At 39.6% G+C, this 14,632-nt stretch overlaps 1 protein-coding gene across 1 annotated transcript in view; it reads left to right on the top strand.

Annotated features, from left to right (window-relative positions):
- OCA2 (OCA2 melanosomal transmembrane protein) overlaps positions 1-14,632 on the top strand; it is a 625,581-nt gene that overhangs the window by 85,817 nt on the left and 525,132 nt on the right. Inside the window, exon 3 of the mRNA XM_036747301.1 lies at positions 10,853-11,041. Coding sequence (XP_036603196.1) covers positions 10,853-11,041 — 189 coding nt within the window. The remainder of the gene's footprint in view (positions 1-10,852; positions 11,042-14,632) is intronic.

Below are 14,632 nucleotides of genomic sequence, written 5' to 3'. Positions count from 1 at the left end.
ATCAGGTAGCTAAGTGGCTGTGATAGAGTGCTAGGCTTGGAGTTGGGAAGACAAGGTCAAATCCATCCTGTGACATTTACTAGCTATGTGACACTAGGCCAGTCACTTTATCTCTGTTGGCCTTAGTTTCCTTGTCTGTAAAATGGGGACAGTAATCACACCTACTTCCTGCCTCCCCAGGATTGTTTTGAGGATCAAATGAGGTAATAATGTTAAAGCGCACAATGCCTAACACATAATAAGCACTATAAAAATTTAGTTATTATATTGATGAGCAGGCAGATTTCAGAAAAGCCTTGAAAGACTTACATGAGCTGATGCTGAGTGAAGTGAGCAGAACCAGGAGCACGCTGTACACAGCAAAAGCAACATTGTGTGATGACTAACTATGATAGAATTAAATCTTCTCTTAACTACGATAGACTTAACAACACAATGATGCAAGACAATTCCAATATGGAAAATGCTAACCACATCCAGAGAAAGTCTGGAGTCTGAATGCAGATAGAAGAATACTATTTTCTCTTCTTGTGGTTTTCCCCTTTTGTTCTGATTCTTCTTTCACCACATGACTAATGTAGAAATTTGTTTAACATGATTGCACATGTATAACCTATATCGGATTGCTTGCTGTCTTGGGGATGGGGAGGAGAAGGAGGGAGAAAAATTTGGAATGCAAAATTTTATAAAAATGAATGTTGAAAACTATTTTTACATGTAATTGGAAAAATTAAGATGCTATTGAGGGAAAAAATAAGTTAAGTATGAAGATGTGTTAAAAAATAAAGTAAAATTTCGTTATTATTATCCCACTCATGAGTAGAACTTTACCTTCCAATTCCCTCTGAAACTTATGCATTGGAGCAGGAGTTCTTAACCTGAGGTTCACAGACCCCAAAAGGGGAGAGGACTTCAGGGGCCTAAACTCTAACTGAAATTTATAATTTCTTTCAATTATTTGAACAATTATTCTGTCAAGACCATATATTTCACCAGATTGCCAAGTGGCCCATGACACCAGAAAGATGAAAAAACCCTGCCTTAGAGTCAGAACCATTTCAGGGCATTTTGATGAACTGATATATTTCAAGGTTTCTATGCAGCTTGCCATTAAAATCTTTTGCAGTCTGCTTCTCTTCATTTCCCTGTGGTTTCCTTCCACCACAGCTATAAAAGTAACATTTGCTTTGCTTAGTGAATTACTTGAACAGTCTTGCCATTCCTTCTAGCTCCACATTGCCTAGCTTTTCGTGCTTATCAGTCTATGGATAGAAAGAGAAAGAAAAGGATCACACTCACATTGGCCCTGGAGTTCAGACCAGAGTTCAAATTCAGCTTTAGAGACTTACTAGCTCAGTGATCCTGGGCAAGTCACTTAAACCCTTTCAGCCCCAATTTCCTCAACAGTAAAACGTGGCTAATAACAGCACAACAACTTTCCAGGTTGTTGTGAGGATCAAGTGAGATAATATTTATAAAGTGCTTAGCATGGCTCCTTGTGCATAGTAGGTGCTGTGTGAACGCTTACTCCCTTCATCTTTTCTTCTTTGTTTCTGCCAACATTGTTACTACACTGAATATTTTTCTCACAAAGTTTTTTTTTCTACTTCGCCTCTTCTCTCATTCTCTTTAATTTTTAGAAACAATAATGGTTTCTCTCCCTCTGACTCTTAGAATCAATACCTTTTAAACAGTGTTTCAATTTACTCATTAAATTCTTTTCATTTCAGCACCACGGCTATAACTCACAGGATTCCCTATCAGCTGCTTTGAAAGAGCCTGAATTTATAAAACCAAGCTGACCAAAACATAACTTTAAAAATAAAAAATAACTTTGAAAATTTAAACAAAGCATGACAAAGTTGTGAAAATATCTATAAATTTGACTTGTCCTAAGTTTGTAGAAATGAGATGTTTTTTCTTCATTTCTGTATCAAAATGAGCCATGCCTTTCCAAGAAGTCAGTTATACAGTGCTTTGCATAAAGCAGCTGTTAAGTACTGGTTGATTTGAATTGATATGGAATTCAGTATTTAATGTTAAAAGAAAAATGAACAATTGTTGAGGTTAAAGGACTGAATATGTACCATGGTGAGTACAAACAAATAAGTTTGGGCAGGTCCGGGCATTGACTCTTCTTGAAAGAGTGGCATAGTCATTCATTTTGAAGGGTGCGTCTCTTTTCTTATTTCTTATGTCAGGATTGTGTTGCTCTTTGTCCCCAGATTCAAATCAGGAAGTATTTTCAAGTGGCATGTTTTCAATATTAAGTGCTAACTCTTCTTGCTAAATAATGAGCTTGACTATGGCTATGCTCAGTGTTTTATGGGATAGATGTTGGTCCTGGGAAGAAGGAACAGGGGGTAACATAAATTCATTGAGAACAGTCAGCTATTTCCCCTACTCCCGGGTCCCCAGAATGAGCTAGGTTGCTGTGATAGTACAGAAGTTTTTAACCTGGAGTCCAAGGAGACCAAAGGCTTCTATGGATAGATTTCAAGGGGTCTATAAATTATATTTTTCCCAGGGGTGGGGAACCGGCAGCCTCGAGGCCACAGGTGGCCCTCTAGGTCCTCAAGTGTGGCTCTTTGAATCCAGACTTCGCAGAACAAATCCCCTTAATAAAAGGATTTGTTCTGTAAAACTTGTACTCAGTCAAAAGGCTGCGTCCAAGGACCTAGAAGGCTACATGTGGCTTCTAGGTGGCAGGTTCCCCACCCCTGCCTAACTTCTGATTGAAATTTAGCATTTCTTCAATTATTTCCTAAAGCATTCTTCCTGTGTGGGGGTATAAGCTTCACCAGACTGCCAAAGGGAACTATGGCACACAAAAAGACTTCTGCTATCACAAGAACTAGAGCCTGTTGGAACAGATGGTGCCTTTCCTCAGGCCATCACCATGTTCCAAGGAGGAAGTCCCAGGTCAAAGTTATATCAGACAGGTTGCTAAACACTGTTAATTACTTTGGGAAGTACCATTTCTGTATCTACTCTTAAATATATTCATTCATTTTAGGCCTCATCCTGGATTTCATCAGTGTTGGGAACTTCCTGTAAGAAAACTTCCTCTGTTGATGCAGATCTGCAACTGTTTTACAATTTGTAATCTTAGAGAATTTCCAGGAGAGAGTTTACATGACTTTCCTAAAGTCACATAGCCTGTACACATCAAAGGCTGGATTTGAACCATATACCTTCCTCACTTACAAGGCCACCTTTCTATCTACTAGGACATGTTGTCTCCCTGCCACTGTCACTAGAACAATGTTAAGTGTTAGATATGGTGCTTCACAGAGTAAATTTAACTAGGGCCTGCTGCTGCTATGGGACACCATGGTGTCCCAGTTATAGCTGCCATGTGGTTCAAGCAGCCAGGCTGGCTAACTGAAAGAGAGAGAGAGAGATAGAGAGAGAGAGAGAGAGAGAGAGAGAGAGAGAGAGAGGGAGGGAGAGTGGTGCAGGGCTCAAGGCAAGTTTCCCAGTACACCCATCTACTTGGTATAGGCTGGCATGTGGTTTTCAGTCATTTCAGTCACGTCTGACTCTTTGTGATGCATTTGGGGATTCTCTTGGCAAAAATCCTGAAGTGGTTTGCTATTTCCTTCTCCAGCTCATTTTACAGATGAGGAAACTGAGGTAAACAGGGTTAAGTGACTTGTCCAGGGTCATACAGCTAGTAAGGGTGTGTGGTCAGGTTTGCATTTAGGTCTTTCTGACTCTAGGCCCTGTGCTCTATTCACTGCAACATGTAACTGCCCTGGCTGGCATTATCTTAGCCAAATTAACATGGTTGATTATCGTGCAAGTTTTTGTGACAGCTTTATTTTTGCTTGCTTCTTGTTATTTTAATTTTTTTTGCTGAGTTTATTTGCTTCCTGTTTATTTAATATTTAAGCTTCTTGTAAATTTAGAGAAGCTCTCTCTCCCTTTTCTTTTTTAAAGAAAAGATATGTTTAGGGGGCGGAGCCAAGATGGCAGCTGGAAAGCAGGGACTAGCGTGAGCTCCCTGCCAAGTCCCTCCAAAAAGCGATAAAAAATGGCTCTGAACCAATTCTAGAACTGCAGAACCCACAAAATAGCAGAGGGTAGCAGGGCTCCAGCCCAGGACAGCCTGGATGGTTTCTGGGTAAGGTCTATCCCACACGGAGCTGGGAGCAGAGCAGAGCCCAGCCCAGCGTGGGCGGCACAGACCAACCAGATTGGGAGCCAGGAGGAGCGTGCCCTAGCGCCCTGAATAAGTAAACTGTGGCAGTTGGCAATCTTCTCAACTCACAAACACCAAAGACAACAGAGAAGAACTGCAGAACACACAAAGTAGTGGAGGGAAGCAGGGCACTAGCCCAGGACAACCTGGATGGTCTCTGGGTAAGGTCTATCCCGCACAGAGCTGGGAGCTGAGTTAAGCGGAACAGAGCCCAGCATGGGCAGCGCCAGACCAACCAGACCAGGAGCCGGGCGGAGCATGCCCTAGCACCCTGAATCAGCTGTGGCAGTTACCAGACTTCTCAACCCACAAACACCAAAGACAACAGAGAAGGTTAGTGGGAAAAGCTGCTGGGGACAGGGAGTTTGCGGTTAGGCCACTGCCCCGGGGGCAGCAGAGGTGGGGCAGCTACAGAACTACAGCTGCAGTTGCTTCTGGTCCCAGGCCCACCTGGTGGGAGGAATTAAGTGGTGGATTACAGCAGGGGTGCAGAGCCTGCTGAAGATCTAAGTCCAGTCCGGGTTGGGGGTTCTTGGGGAATGAGCAGTGCTGGTGTGGCAGAGCTGGCACATCCCCTCAAGCTTGGAACATAGAACTCTTTACAAGCAGTCATACCCCGCTGAAAAACTCAAGGGTCAAGTTGGTTGGTTGGGAATATGGCCAGGCAGCAAAAATGCACCCAGATTCAGTCTCAGACTTTGCATTCTTTCTTTGGTGACAAAGAAGACCAAAACATACGGCCAGAAGAAATCAACAAAGTCAAAGAGCCTACAACAAAAGCCTCCAAGAAAAACATGAACTGGTCTCAGGCCATGGAAGAGCTCAAAAAGGATTTGGAAAAGCAAGTTAGAGGAGTAGAGGAAAATTGGGAAGAGAAATGAGAAGGATGAGAGAAAACCATGAAAAACAAGCCAAGGACTTGCTAAAGGAGACCCCCAAAAATACTGAAGAAAATAACACCTTAAAAAGTAGACTAATTCAAATGGCAAAAGAGCTCCAAAAAGCCAATGAGGAGAAGAATTCCTTGAAAGGCAGAATTAGCCAAATGGAAAAGGAGGTCCAAAAGACCACTGAAGAAAATACTACCTTAAAAATGAGATTGGAGCAAGTGGAAGCTAGTGACTTGATGAGAAATCAAGATATTATAAAACAGAACCAGAGGAATGAAAAAATGGAAGACAATGTGAAATATCTCATTAGAAAAACCACCGACCTGGAAAATAGATCCAGGAGAGAGAATTTAAAAATTATTGGACTACCTGAAAGCCATGACCAAAAAAAGAGCCTAGATATCATCTTTCAAGAAATAATCAAGGAGAACTGCCCTGATATTCTAGAGCCACAAGGCAAAAATAGAAATTGAAAGAATCCACTGATCACCTCCTGACAAAGAGCCCAAAAAGAAATCTCCTAGGAATATTGTCACCAAATTCCAGAGCTCCCAGGTCAAGGACAAAATACTGCAAGCAGCCAGAAAGAAACAATTTGAGTATTGTGGAAACACAATCAGAATAATCCAAGATCTGGCATCTTCTACATTAAGAGATCAAAGGGCTTGGAATACGATATTCCAGAGGTCAAAGGAGCTTGGATTAAAACCAAGAATCACCTACCCAGCAAAACCGAGTATCATGCTCCAAGGCAAAATATGCATTATCAATAAAATAGAGGACTTTCAAGCTTTCTCAGTGGAAAGACCAGAGCTGAATAGAAAATTTGACTTTCAAACACAAGAATCAAGAGAAGCATGAAAAGGTAATCAAGAAAAAGAACAAGAAAAAGAAATTGCAAGGGACTTACCAAAGTTGAACTGTTTTGTTCACATTCCTACATGGAAAGATGATATGTATGATTCATGAGACGTCAGTATTAGGGTAGCTGAAGGGAATATGCATATATATATATATGTATATATGTTTATGTATATATATGTATATGTGAGTATGTATGTATGTATATATATGTGTATGTATATATATATATATATATATATATATATATATAGAGAGAGAGAGAGAGAGAGAGAGAGAGAGAGAGAGAGAGAGAGGGTACAGGGTAAGTTGAAGACGAAGGGAAGATATCTAAAAGAAATAAAACCAAATTAAGGGATGAGAGAGGAATATATCGAGAGAGGGAGAGATAGAATGGGGTAAATTATCTCACATAAAAGTGGCAAGAAAAAGTAGTTCTGTAGGAAGAGAAGAGAAGGCAGGTGAGGGGGAATGAGTGAATCTTGCTCTCGTCAGATTTGACCTGAGGAGGGAATACCATACATATTCAATTGGGTATCTTACCCCATAGGAAAGAAGGAGGAAGAAGTTAAAAAAAGGTGGGGATGATAGAAGGGAAGGCAGATGGGGGTGGAGGTGACAAAAAACAAACACTTTCGAAAAGGCACAGGGTCAAGGAGAAAATTCAATAAAGGGGGATAGGTTAGGAAGAAGCAAAATACAGTTAGTCTTTCACAACATGAGTATTGTGGAAGGGTTATACATAATGATATGCATGTGGCCCATATTGAATTGCTTGACTTCTTAGGGAGGGTGAGTGGGAAGGAAAGAGGGGAGAGAATTTGGAACTCAAAGTTTTAAAAACGGATGTTCAAAAACAAACAAAAAAAGTTTTTGCATGCAACTAGAAAATAAGATGCACAGGCAATGGGGTGTAGAAATTTATCTTGCCCTACAAGAAGGGAAGGGAAATGGGGATGGGAGGGGAGTGGGATGACAGAAGGGAAGGCTGACTGGGGAACAGGGCAACCAGAGTATATGCCATCTTGGAGTGGGGGGAGGGTAGAAATGGGGAGAAAATTTGTAATTCAAAATCTTGTGAAAATTAATGCGGAAAACTAAATATATTAAATAAAAAAAAAGAAAAAAAAGAAAAGATAGGTTTAGATAATTTTGAAACAGAGATAATCTTTTCAGTGTTTTGGAGAGTTTCTTAGTGGGGGTGGTAGTGCATGTCTATAATACCTGTTACCAGGGAGTCTGAAGCTGGAGGTTCTCTTGAGTTTATGAGTTCTGAGCTGCAGTACAGTAAGACAGTTGGGTGTTTATCTGCAAGTTCAGTGTCAATATGATGAGCATCCAGGAGTAAGGGACCACCAGATTGCCTAAAGAGTGACAAATCAGACCTAGGCTGGAAACTGAGTAGGTCAAAACTGCTTTGCTCACAATGGGAACAGATTCATGAGAACTTCTTGAACTTCCAACTTGGGTGAGATAGGAAGATCTAATCTTTTAAAAAAGTAGTCTATCATTTTTATTTCTTTTTATTTGGCAGTGTGATTATACTGATAGATTAGGTAAATGTTATATAGATATAGTTTACCTAGATTTTAGCTAAATATTTAACGAAGTGTTTACTGTTTTTATGGAAACGATGGAGAGATGTAGGCTACATAATTGTATAGTTAGGGAGATTTGGGACTGTATGAATGGGTGGATCCAAAGCGTAGTTCCTAAAGGGCAATGTCCATTTAGAGGGCAGTCTATAATAGGATGCATAAGGGATCTGTGCTTGGTTCTGGATTGGTGAAGAATTTTTATGAATGATGGATAAAAGTCTATATAGTATGCTCATTTATAGAACACAAATTATAGAACACAAAAAGCTAGGCCAAATAACTAACATATCAGACATGGAATCAGGATCCAAAATATCTTAACCAGTTAAAACACAAGACCAAATTTTATAGGCATAAAGGCAAAATCTTATACATGTAGTCAAAGGATCAACTTTAAAAGTACAATGTGGGGGAGGCAAGGCTAGACCATAGTTTATCCAGGGGCAAACTTTAGAGGATTGCAAACACAATATGATTCACCAGTGTCATATGGCAGCGAAAAAGCGAGTTCAATATTAAGTTGCATTCAGAGTAGCATAGTTTCCAGGACTAATGAGGTGACACTTGTACTTTGCCCTAATTGGACCACATCTGGAGTACCTTCTTCACTTCTGGATCCTTCACTTTGATAATGAATAACCTGGAGAACATCTAGAAGATGGCAACCAGGATGATGAAGAACTTAAAAAACACATTGTGTGTGAATTTTTTGATGAAACTAGTGATATTTAGCTCTGAGAAGATAGGACTTGGTGAGGAAATGATAACTATCTTCAAGTATTCAAAGGAAATGGTAGTTATCTTTAAATATTCAGAGGACTATCATTTTAAAGAAGGATTAGCCTTGTTCATCTTGGTTCCAGAGGAAAGAGCTAGAAACAATGGGTGAAAGTTTTCAAAAGGAGAATTTAGACTTGATTTAAGGGAAAAATCCCCAACATTTGGAGCTGTCTTTTTTTTTTTTTTACTGTGTTATGGAAATGCTTGTTTTGTTCTGTGAACTGAAAATAAAACAAATTTAAATAAATTTAAAATTTAAATTAAAAAACAAATTTATGAAACAAATTTAAAAAATAAAAGTGGAATGCCTCAGGAGCTAGTGGGTTTCCCTTAGATGGAAGTCTCTATGATAAGAACAGATGACTTGTCAGATGTACTAAAGAATGAATGATTTTTTCAAGTATGGATTGGACTAAATGGTTTCTGAGGTCCCTTTGAATTTTGAGAGTCTGTGATTAGATATTATAGGGTACAAGGGTCTCATCAGAGATTCTGAAAGAGTTAATTTATTCTCCTCATTATTTGTGAGGGAAAACAATCCATCAGTTCAAATTTTGGCTATATTTATGTCTGTTCAGCAGATGGTAGAATGTGGTATTTATTCGTTTCACACCTGAGTATTTCCTAGAAGAACCACATAATTGTTAGAGAAGATTAATGATTATTTTTAAAGTCTCTGCTATGTTTGTATCATTCGTTACCTTGTTACATGTTGGTTTTACACAACATAATTTGCCTCTCTGGGCTTCTTCCTGTGAATGAATCTGTTTTTTAAAAAATTTCATTGCTGTGAAATGGTATTAAAGCAAGAGATATGCATCTGGAAAAATCAAAATACCCTCATTTAATTGGCTCATTAGATGTGTTTGGCTTGTATGTAATTGCTCATTCTTGCAGATTTTTGTTGGTGCAGTGTAAATATTTTGGTCCCAGTAGTATTTGAAGCACCAAAATGAAAAGTTTGTTATCTGGCGCATTCTGGTTTTTAATCAAAGAGTATCTGCTGCAAGGACCGAGTAGCCATTGAAAGTTATTATTGTATAGAAACGCTGGGATTTGTGGGTTTATTTTTCAGCCTGCGGCTTTACGGAAGCTGTTAATTTTCCCAATTAGTTTCTTTGCTGATTCTCTAGGATTTTCTAAGTAAACCGTTATGTGACCAGCAAACACTTTTTGGATAGTTTTCATTAAAAATGATGTTAATAGGAAACGGTAAAGAGCATGAAATTTAACATTGGTAGACCTGGGTTAAAATCCTGGGTCTGTTGCTTACTACTTACGTGACCTTGGGTGAATCATTTAAGCCCTCTGGGCCTCAGTTTTCATTTGTAAAGTAAGGAGATTGTCCTTGGTGACCTCTAAGATCTAGAGGCAGCTAGGTGATGCCCTGGATAGAGCACTGGGCCTAGAGTCAGAAAGAGGGGAGTTCAGAATCAGACCTCAGACCCTTGCTAGCTGCATGACCCTGAGCAAGCTATCATTTAACTGCTGTTTGCCTCAGTTTCCTCAACTGCAAAATAGTGATAATAATAGCACCTATTTTTTGAGGATCAAATTAGATACTGTTTGTAAAAACACTTAGCACAGTACCTGGCACATAGTAGGTCCATTATAAACAGCTATTCTTTTCCTTTCCCTCTCCTTCCTTTCCCATTCCCTTCTACGATCCCTTCTTGCTTTAAACCTAAGGTACTTTTTGAACTCCTGTAACTCATTCTATTGAGTCTCGGTCATATTTCACTGCCTAGCTAGTCAAGCATTGATAATTACACGTTATTTCTCCCTCAGGCCCATATTTAAAGAAGGATGAAGAGCAACAAACTAAATTATACTTCTTCCAGTTCCATAAAAGAAGAACCCAGAAGGCCTTCACAGAGGAAAAGAGAGCCATTTATATGAAATTTTATTATATCAATTATATCAAGGCTATTGTAGCAGAATTATATTGAGTCTTGATTTATACTCGGATTAAAAAAACGATGCTGTTTTACACTGAATAGGAGCTCGGTGGCGCTGGGATGGCTTTCATTGTAGATACCTCCCAAAAGGATGAGCAACTCTCTTTTGAGGACAGTCCTAGTTTATAACTAGTTACTGGGAGGCTGATGGGGAGACTAAATAACCTCAGTAGGCTTCTTCCAAGCAAGAATGCTATGGTCAGGCAGCCTGAAACTATAGAAAAAAAGATGGCTGTTTAGTCAAAGAACTTGTATTCAAATCTTGGTTCGGCTACTTACGCTACCTATGTGACCCTTGGCAAGTCACTTAACCTCTCTAGTCTTCAATTTCTCATCTGTAAGATGGGGATTTTGGATCAGGTGGCTGGTAAAGTCTCTTCTAGGTTTAAATCTAGGATCTTATGACTTCAGAAGGAGTTTCCATTTTATTTGAGTAATGGAGTCATTAGGTTGTCTGTGATTCTCTCCCATACCATGGCTGGATTACATGGACATCCACCTAAATTTTTACTGAAAGACAAAGACTGTTTTTGTTTCAGTTTTTTTAAAAATGTTTTCCAGGTTACAATGCATGACTATTTACCATTCAGTTTCCCTCATGGATGATGAATCTTGGGACAGTAGCTCTGCTGACTGGGAGCAAAGATGCCCATTAGGAAATGAAATTGTCAGCTTTTCCACATCTGCTTCCTCAGAGAAGAGTGAATTTCTGGACAGTTTTCATGTCAAATTCAATCTATCAAAACTAAGGTAAGGATACTTCCTTCATATGTCAATGTTACCATTGGAAACTCATTATAGATAGATAGATAAAGCATTTATTTTGCATTTGCTGTGTGTCAGGCATTGTGCTAAGCACAGGGAAAAGAAATATACACTAAAAGAAAGACAAATCCTACCCTCAGGGCGCTTCCATTTTAAAGGGGGAAGGCAATGCATAAAAGGGAGCTGCAAAAGTCTGGATAGTCACAAGTGGAGCCAGGAGAATGGCTGGTCCAGGCACTTGCTTCAGTGGAGGCTCCAGGCAGGAACTCTTCAATAGGAGGAGGGGGCCACAGTGGCTGAGGCATCTCCAGGGTCAGAAGGCTGCTGTAGAGGAGGATGAGAAATCTAGAGATTGATGAGGGGAATTATATTACTTTCCTGTAATTTTTAGTTACTACTCCATACTTACATACCATATATGTAATACAAGTTATAGCCTGGTAGTCCAAGTTAGAGACTTAGTCTCTAGGTGATTTAGCTGAAAAAAGAATTGGTTCTGTTCAAATCCTAGGCTTGCTTTACATGTGTGACCATGGATCTAATTTGTCCTGAGATTGGACTGTGTCATGTCCCTCCCTTCTGTTGCCCAGGAGAAAACAACCTGCCTGTTTCTATTATCCTCAGTCTGAGTGCTCATCTGGCCACAATGCATTTTCCCCTCAAAATTATGCCTCTTCTCCACAAATTCATGCTGTAGGTGGGATTTGGGTTTTAAAGGAGACAAGAAAAACTAAGATGCAGAGGTGAGGAGGTATAGCTTTCCAGGTAGAGGGGATAGCCAGTGCAAAATGCAGAGTTGGGAGAAGTGGATGAGAAATTTCAACTAGACAAGTATAACTGGATTATATATGGGGGATGGGGGACCCTCATGAATTCAGATTTAGCTTAAGAAAGTCTAAGGATCATCATCACTTTCCTCCTTCCCTTCCAACTTGCCTCCCTCTCTTCTTCCTCTTTTCATTTTTGTTACAATTTGCTTTGGAATCTCTATTTACTGTTTGGAGTAACTGATAGTGGCTGCTAAAGGAAAATGCATTTTTTTCCTCTTGCACTTCTATAAGGAGAAAGGCAGAAGTTGTAGCTCTTGAGGGAGAACACATATCACCTTGTGCAAAGAGCACAAGAGTATGGAGACCCAGGTTCTAGTCCTTGCTTTGCTTATCTACTACTAATTACCTAGGTGACTGGAAGCGAGTAGTATAGTCTCTCAATGTCCATTTCCTCAATTGTGAAATGAAGATAATGATTCCTTTTCCATTTACCTCACAAGATTGTTGTGAAAATCGAACTCAAAAATATGTTTCAGACCATTTGTCAGAATCTTAGATACTAAAAATTGCTGTTATTTATACAAGACTTATTGGCATAGGGACCTCCCGGTAAGGAAAATCCCCCCATCAATGAAGAGCAACACCTGGTTAGCAGCTTCTAGTCTTACAGAGTTTTTTATGGCCATTGAAAAGTTAAGTGATTTGCCTAAGGTCAGAGAGTTAGGACATGTTAGAGGTGGATCCTGAACCTGGGATTTCCTTTATTGAGAGGCTTGGCCCCCTATCTAATACAACAGGAATGATTGCTGTGACTATAAATGAGGGCTAAAGCATACTGTTACAGAATTGTGGACTTTTCAGAAATTATCTAGACTAGGGGTCTTAACCCAGGGATCTATGAACTTTTAAAAATATTTTGATAACTTTATTTCAATATAAAGAGGTTTCTTTGTAATCTTCTGTATTTTATGCATGCAAAAATGTTGTTTTGAGAAGAGAAACATGGGCTTCACTAGACTACCAAAGAAGTTCATGACAGAAAAAGGGTTAAGAACCCTTAATTCTGGGGATGAACGTTTCCCCCAATCCTCCCATATCTACTGGACAATCCAGATCTACCTGTCTACTTGCGGTTTTGTTGAAGTCAGATTCAAGAGAGTGGTTCAAATGTGAAAGAATTCGCTTAGAGGTTGTTCTCTTTACCCATTGAGAGCCTTTATTTACATGAAAAGCACATGGACCTTTTAGCAAAAAGCTAATTGAGGCCATGATATTTGGGGGAACTAGACTTATATAGAGGTTTCAGAATGATGATGTAGTTTTAGAGGTTTTTTATGGGGCTAAAGATTAAGGACAGGATAAGAAAGGATTTTATGACATAGGATGAGGGAGACAAAGGAAATTCTTTGTGGTCCAGGATAAGGTTTCTAGGGTTTTATTGTGGGCTAAAGATTAAGGACAGGGCAAGAGGGACACAGGTTAAAGATTAAGGACAGGAAGAATACAGGGTAAGGGAGACCAAAGGAATTCTTTTGGTATAGGTTAAGGGGAAGTTTTATGGTATTTCAGGATAAGGGGAAAAAAGGACTTTAGGATGCTCTGAAGCTACAGGATGAGCTACAGAATGAGCCCCCTCTCCTCCCCCCACCTTAATAGGGGCCCCATAAAGTATTGGAAAAGCAACCCTTAATATTCTTCCTAACCCCTAGGGGACTATTTGTATCTGTATCAGTTTCTCACCCACTTCTAGCTGCATTTTACCAGGGCTGTCCGCTCTACCTGGAGTACTTCCCTGCCTCACCTCTGCCTCCTAGTTTTTCTGTTTTCTTTAAGACTCAACTCAAATCCTACTTTCTTTTTTTTCAGTAAATTATTATTATTTATTTAATGTTTTTAGTTTTCAGCATTGATTTCCACAAGATTTTGAATTACAAATTTTCTCCCCATTTCTACCCTCCCCCCACTCCAAGATGGCATATATTCTGGTTGCCCTGTTCCCTAGTCGGCCCTCCCTTCTGTCACCCCACTCCCCCATCCCCTTTTCCCTTACTTTCTTGTAGGGCAAAATAGATTTCTATTCCCCATTGCCTGTATCTTATTTCCCAGTTGCATGTAAAAAAAAATTTTTTTTAACATCTGCTTTTAAAACTTTGAGTTCCAAATTCTCTCCCCTCTTCTCTCCCCACCAATCCTCCCCAAGAAGGCAAGCAATTCAACATAGGTCACGTGTGTATCATTATGTAAAACCCTTCCACAATACTCATGTTGTGAAAGACTAACTATATTTTGTTCCCTCCTCTCCAGTCCCCCTTTATTCAGTTTTCTCCCTTGACCCTGTCCCTTTTTGAAAGTGTTTGTTTTTCATTACCTCCTCCCCCTATCTGCCCTCCCTTCTATTGTCCCCCCTTTTCATCTCCTTCCACCTTCTTCCTGTGGGGTAAGATATCCAATTGAGCGTGTATGTTATTCCCTCCTCAGGTCAAATCCGATGAGAGCAAGATTCACTCATTCCCCCTCACCTGCCCTCTCTTTCCTTCCAACAGAACTGCTTTTTCTCTCCACTTTTACATGAGATAATTTATCCCATTCTATCTCTCCCTTTCTCCCTCTCTCAATATATTCCTCCCTCATCCATTAATTTTATTTTTTTTTAGATATCATCCCTTCATATTCAACTCACCCTGTGCCCTCTGTCTATATATATGTATATTCCCTTCAGCTACTCTAATACTGAGGTCTCATGAATTATACACATCATCTTTCCATGTAGGATTTTAAACAAAACAGTTCAACTTTAGTAAGTCCC

The sequence above is a fragment of the Trichosurus vulpecula genome, chromosome 2 (assembly GCF_011100635.1).
Source record: "Trichosurus vulpecula isolate mTriVul1 chromosome 2, mTriVul1.pri, whole genome shotgun sequence".
NCBI classification, from domain to species: domain Eukaryota; kingdom Metazoa; phylum Chordata; class Mammalia; order Diprotodontia; family Phalangeridae; genus Trichosurus; species Trichosurus vulpecula.
This window is presented reverse-complemented; position numbering and strand designations above follow the sequence as displayed.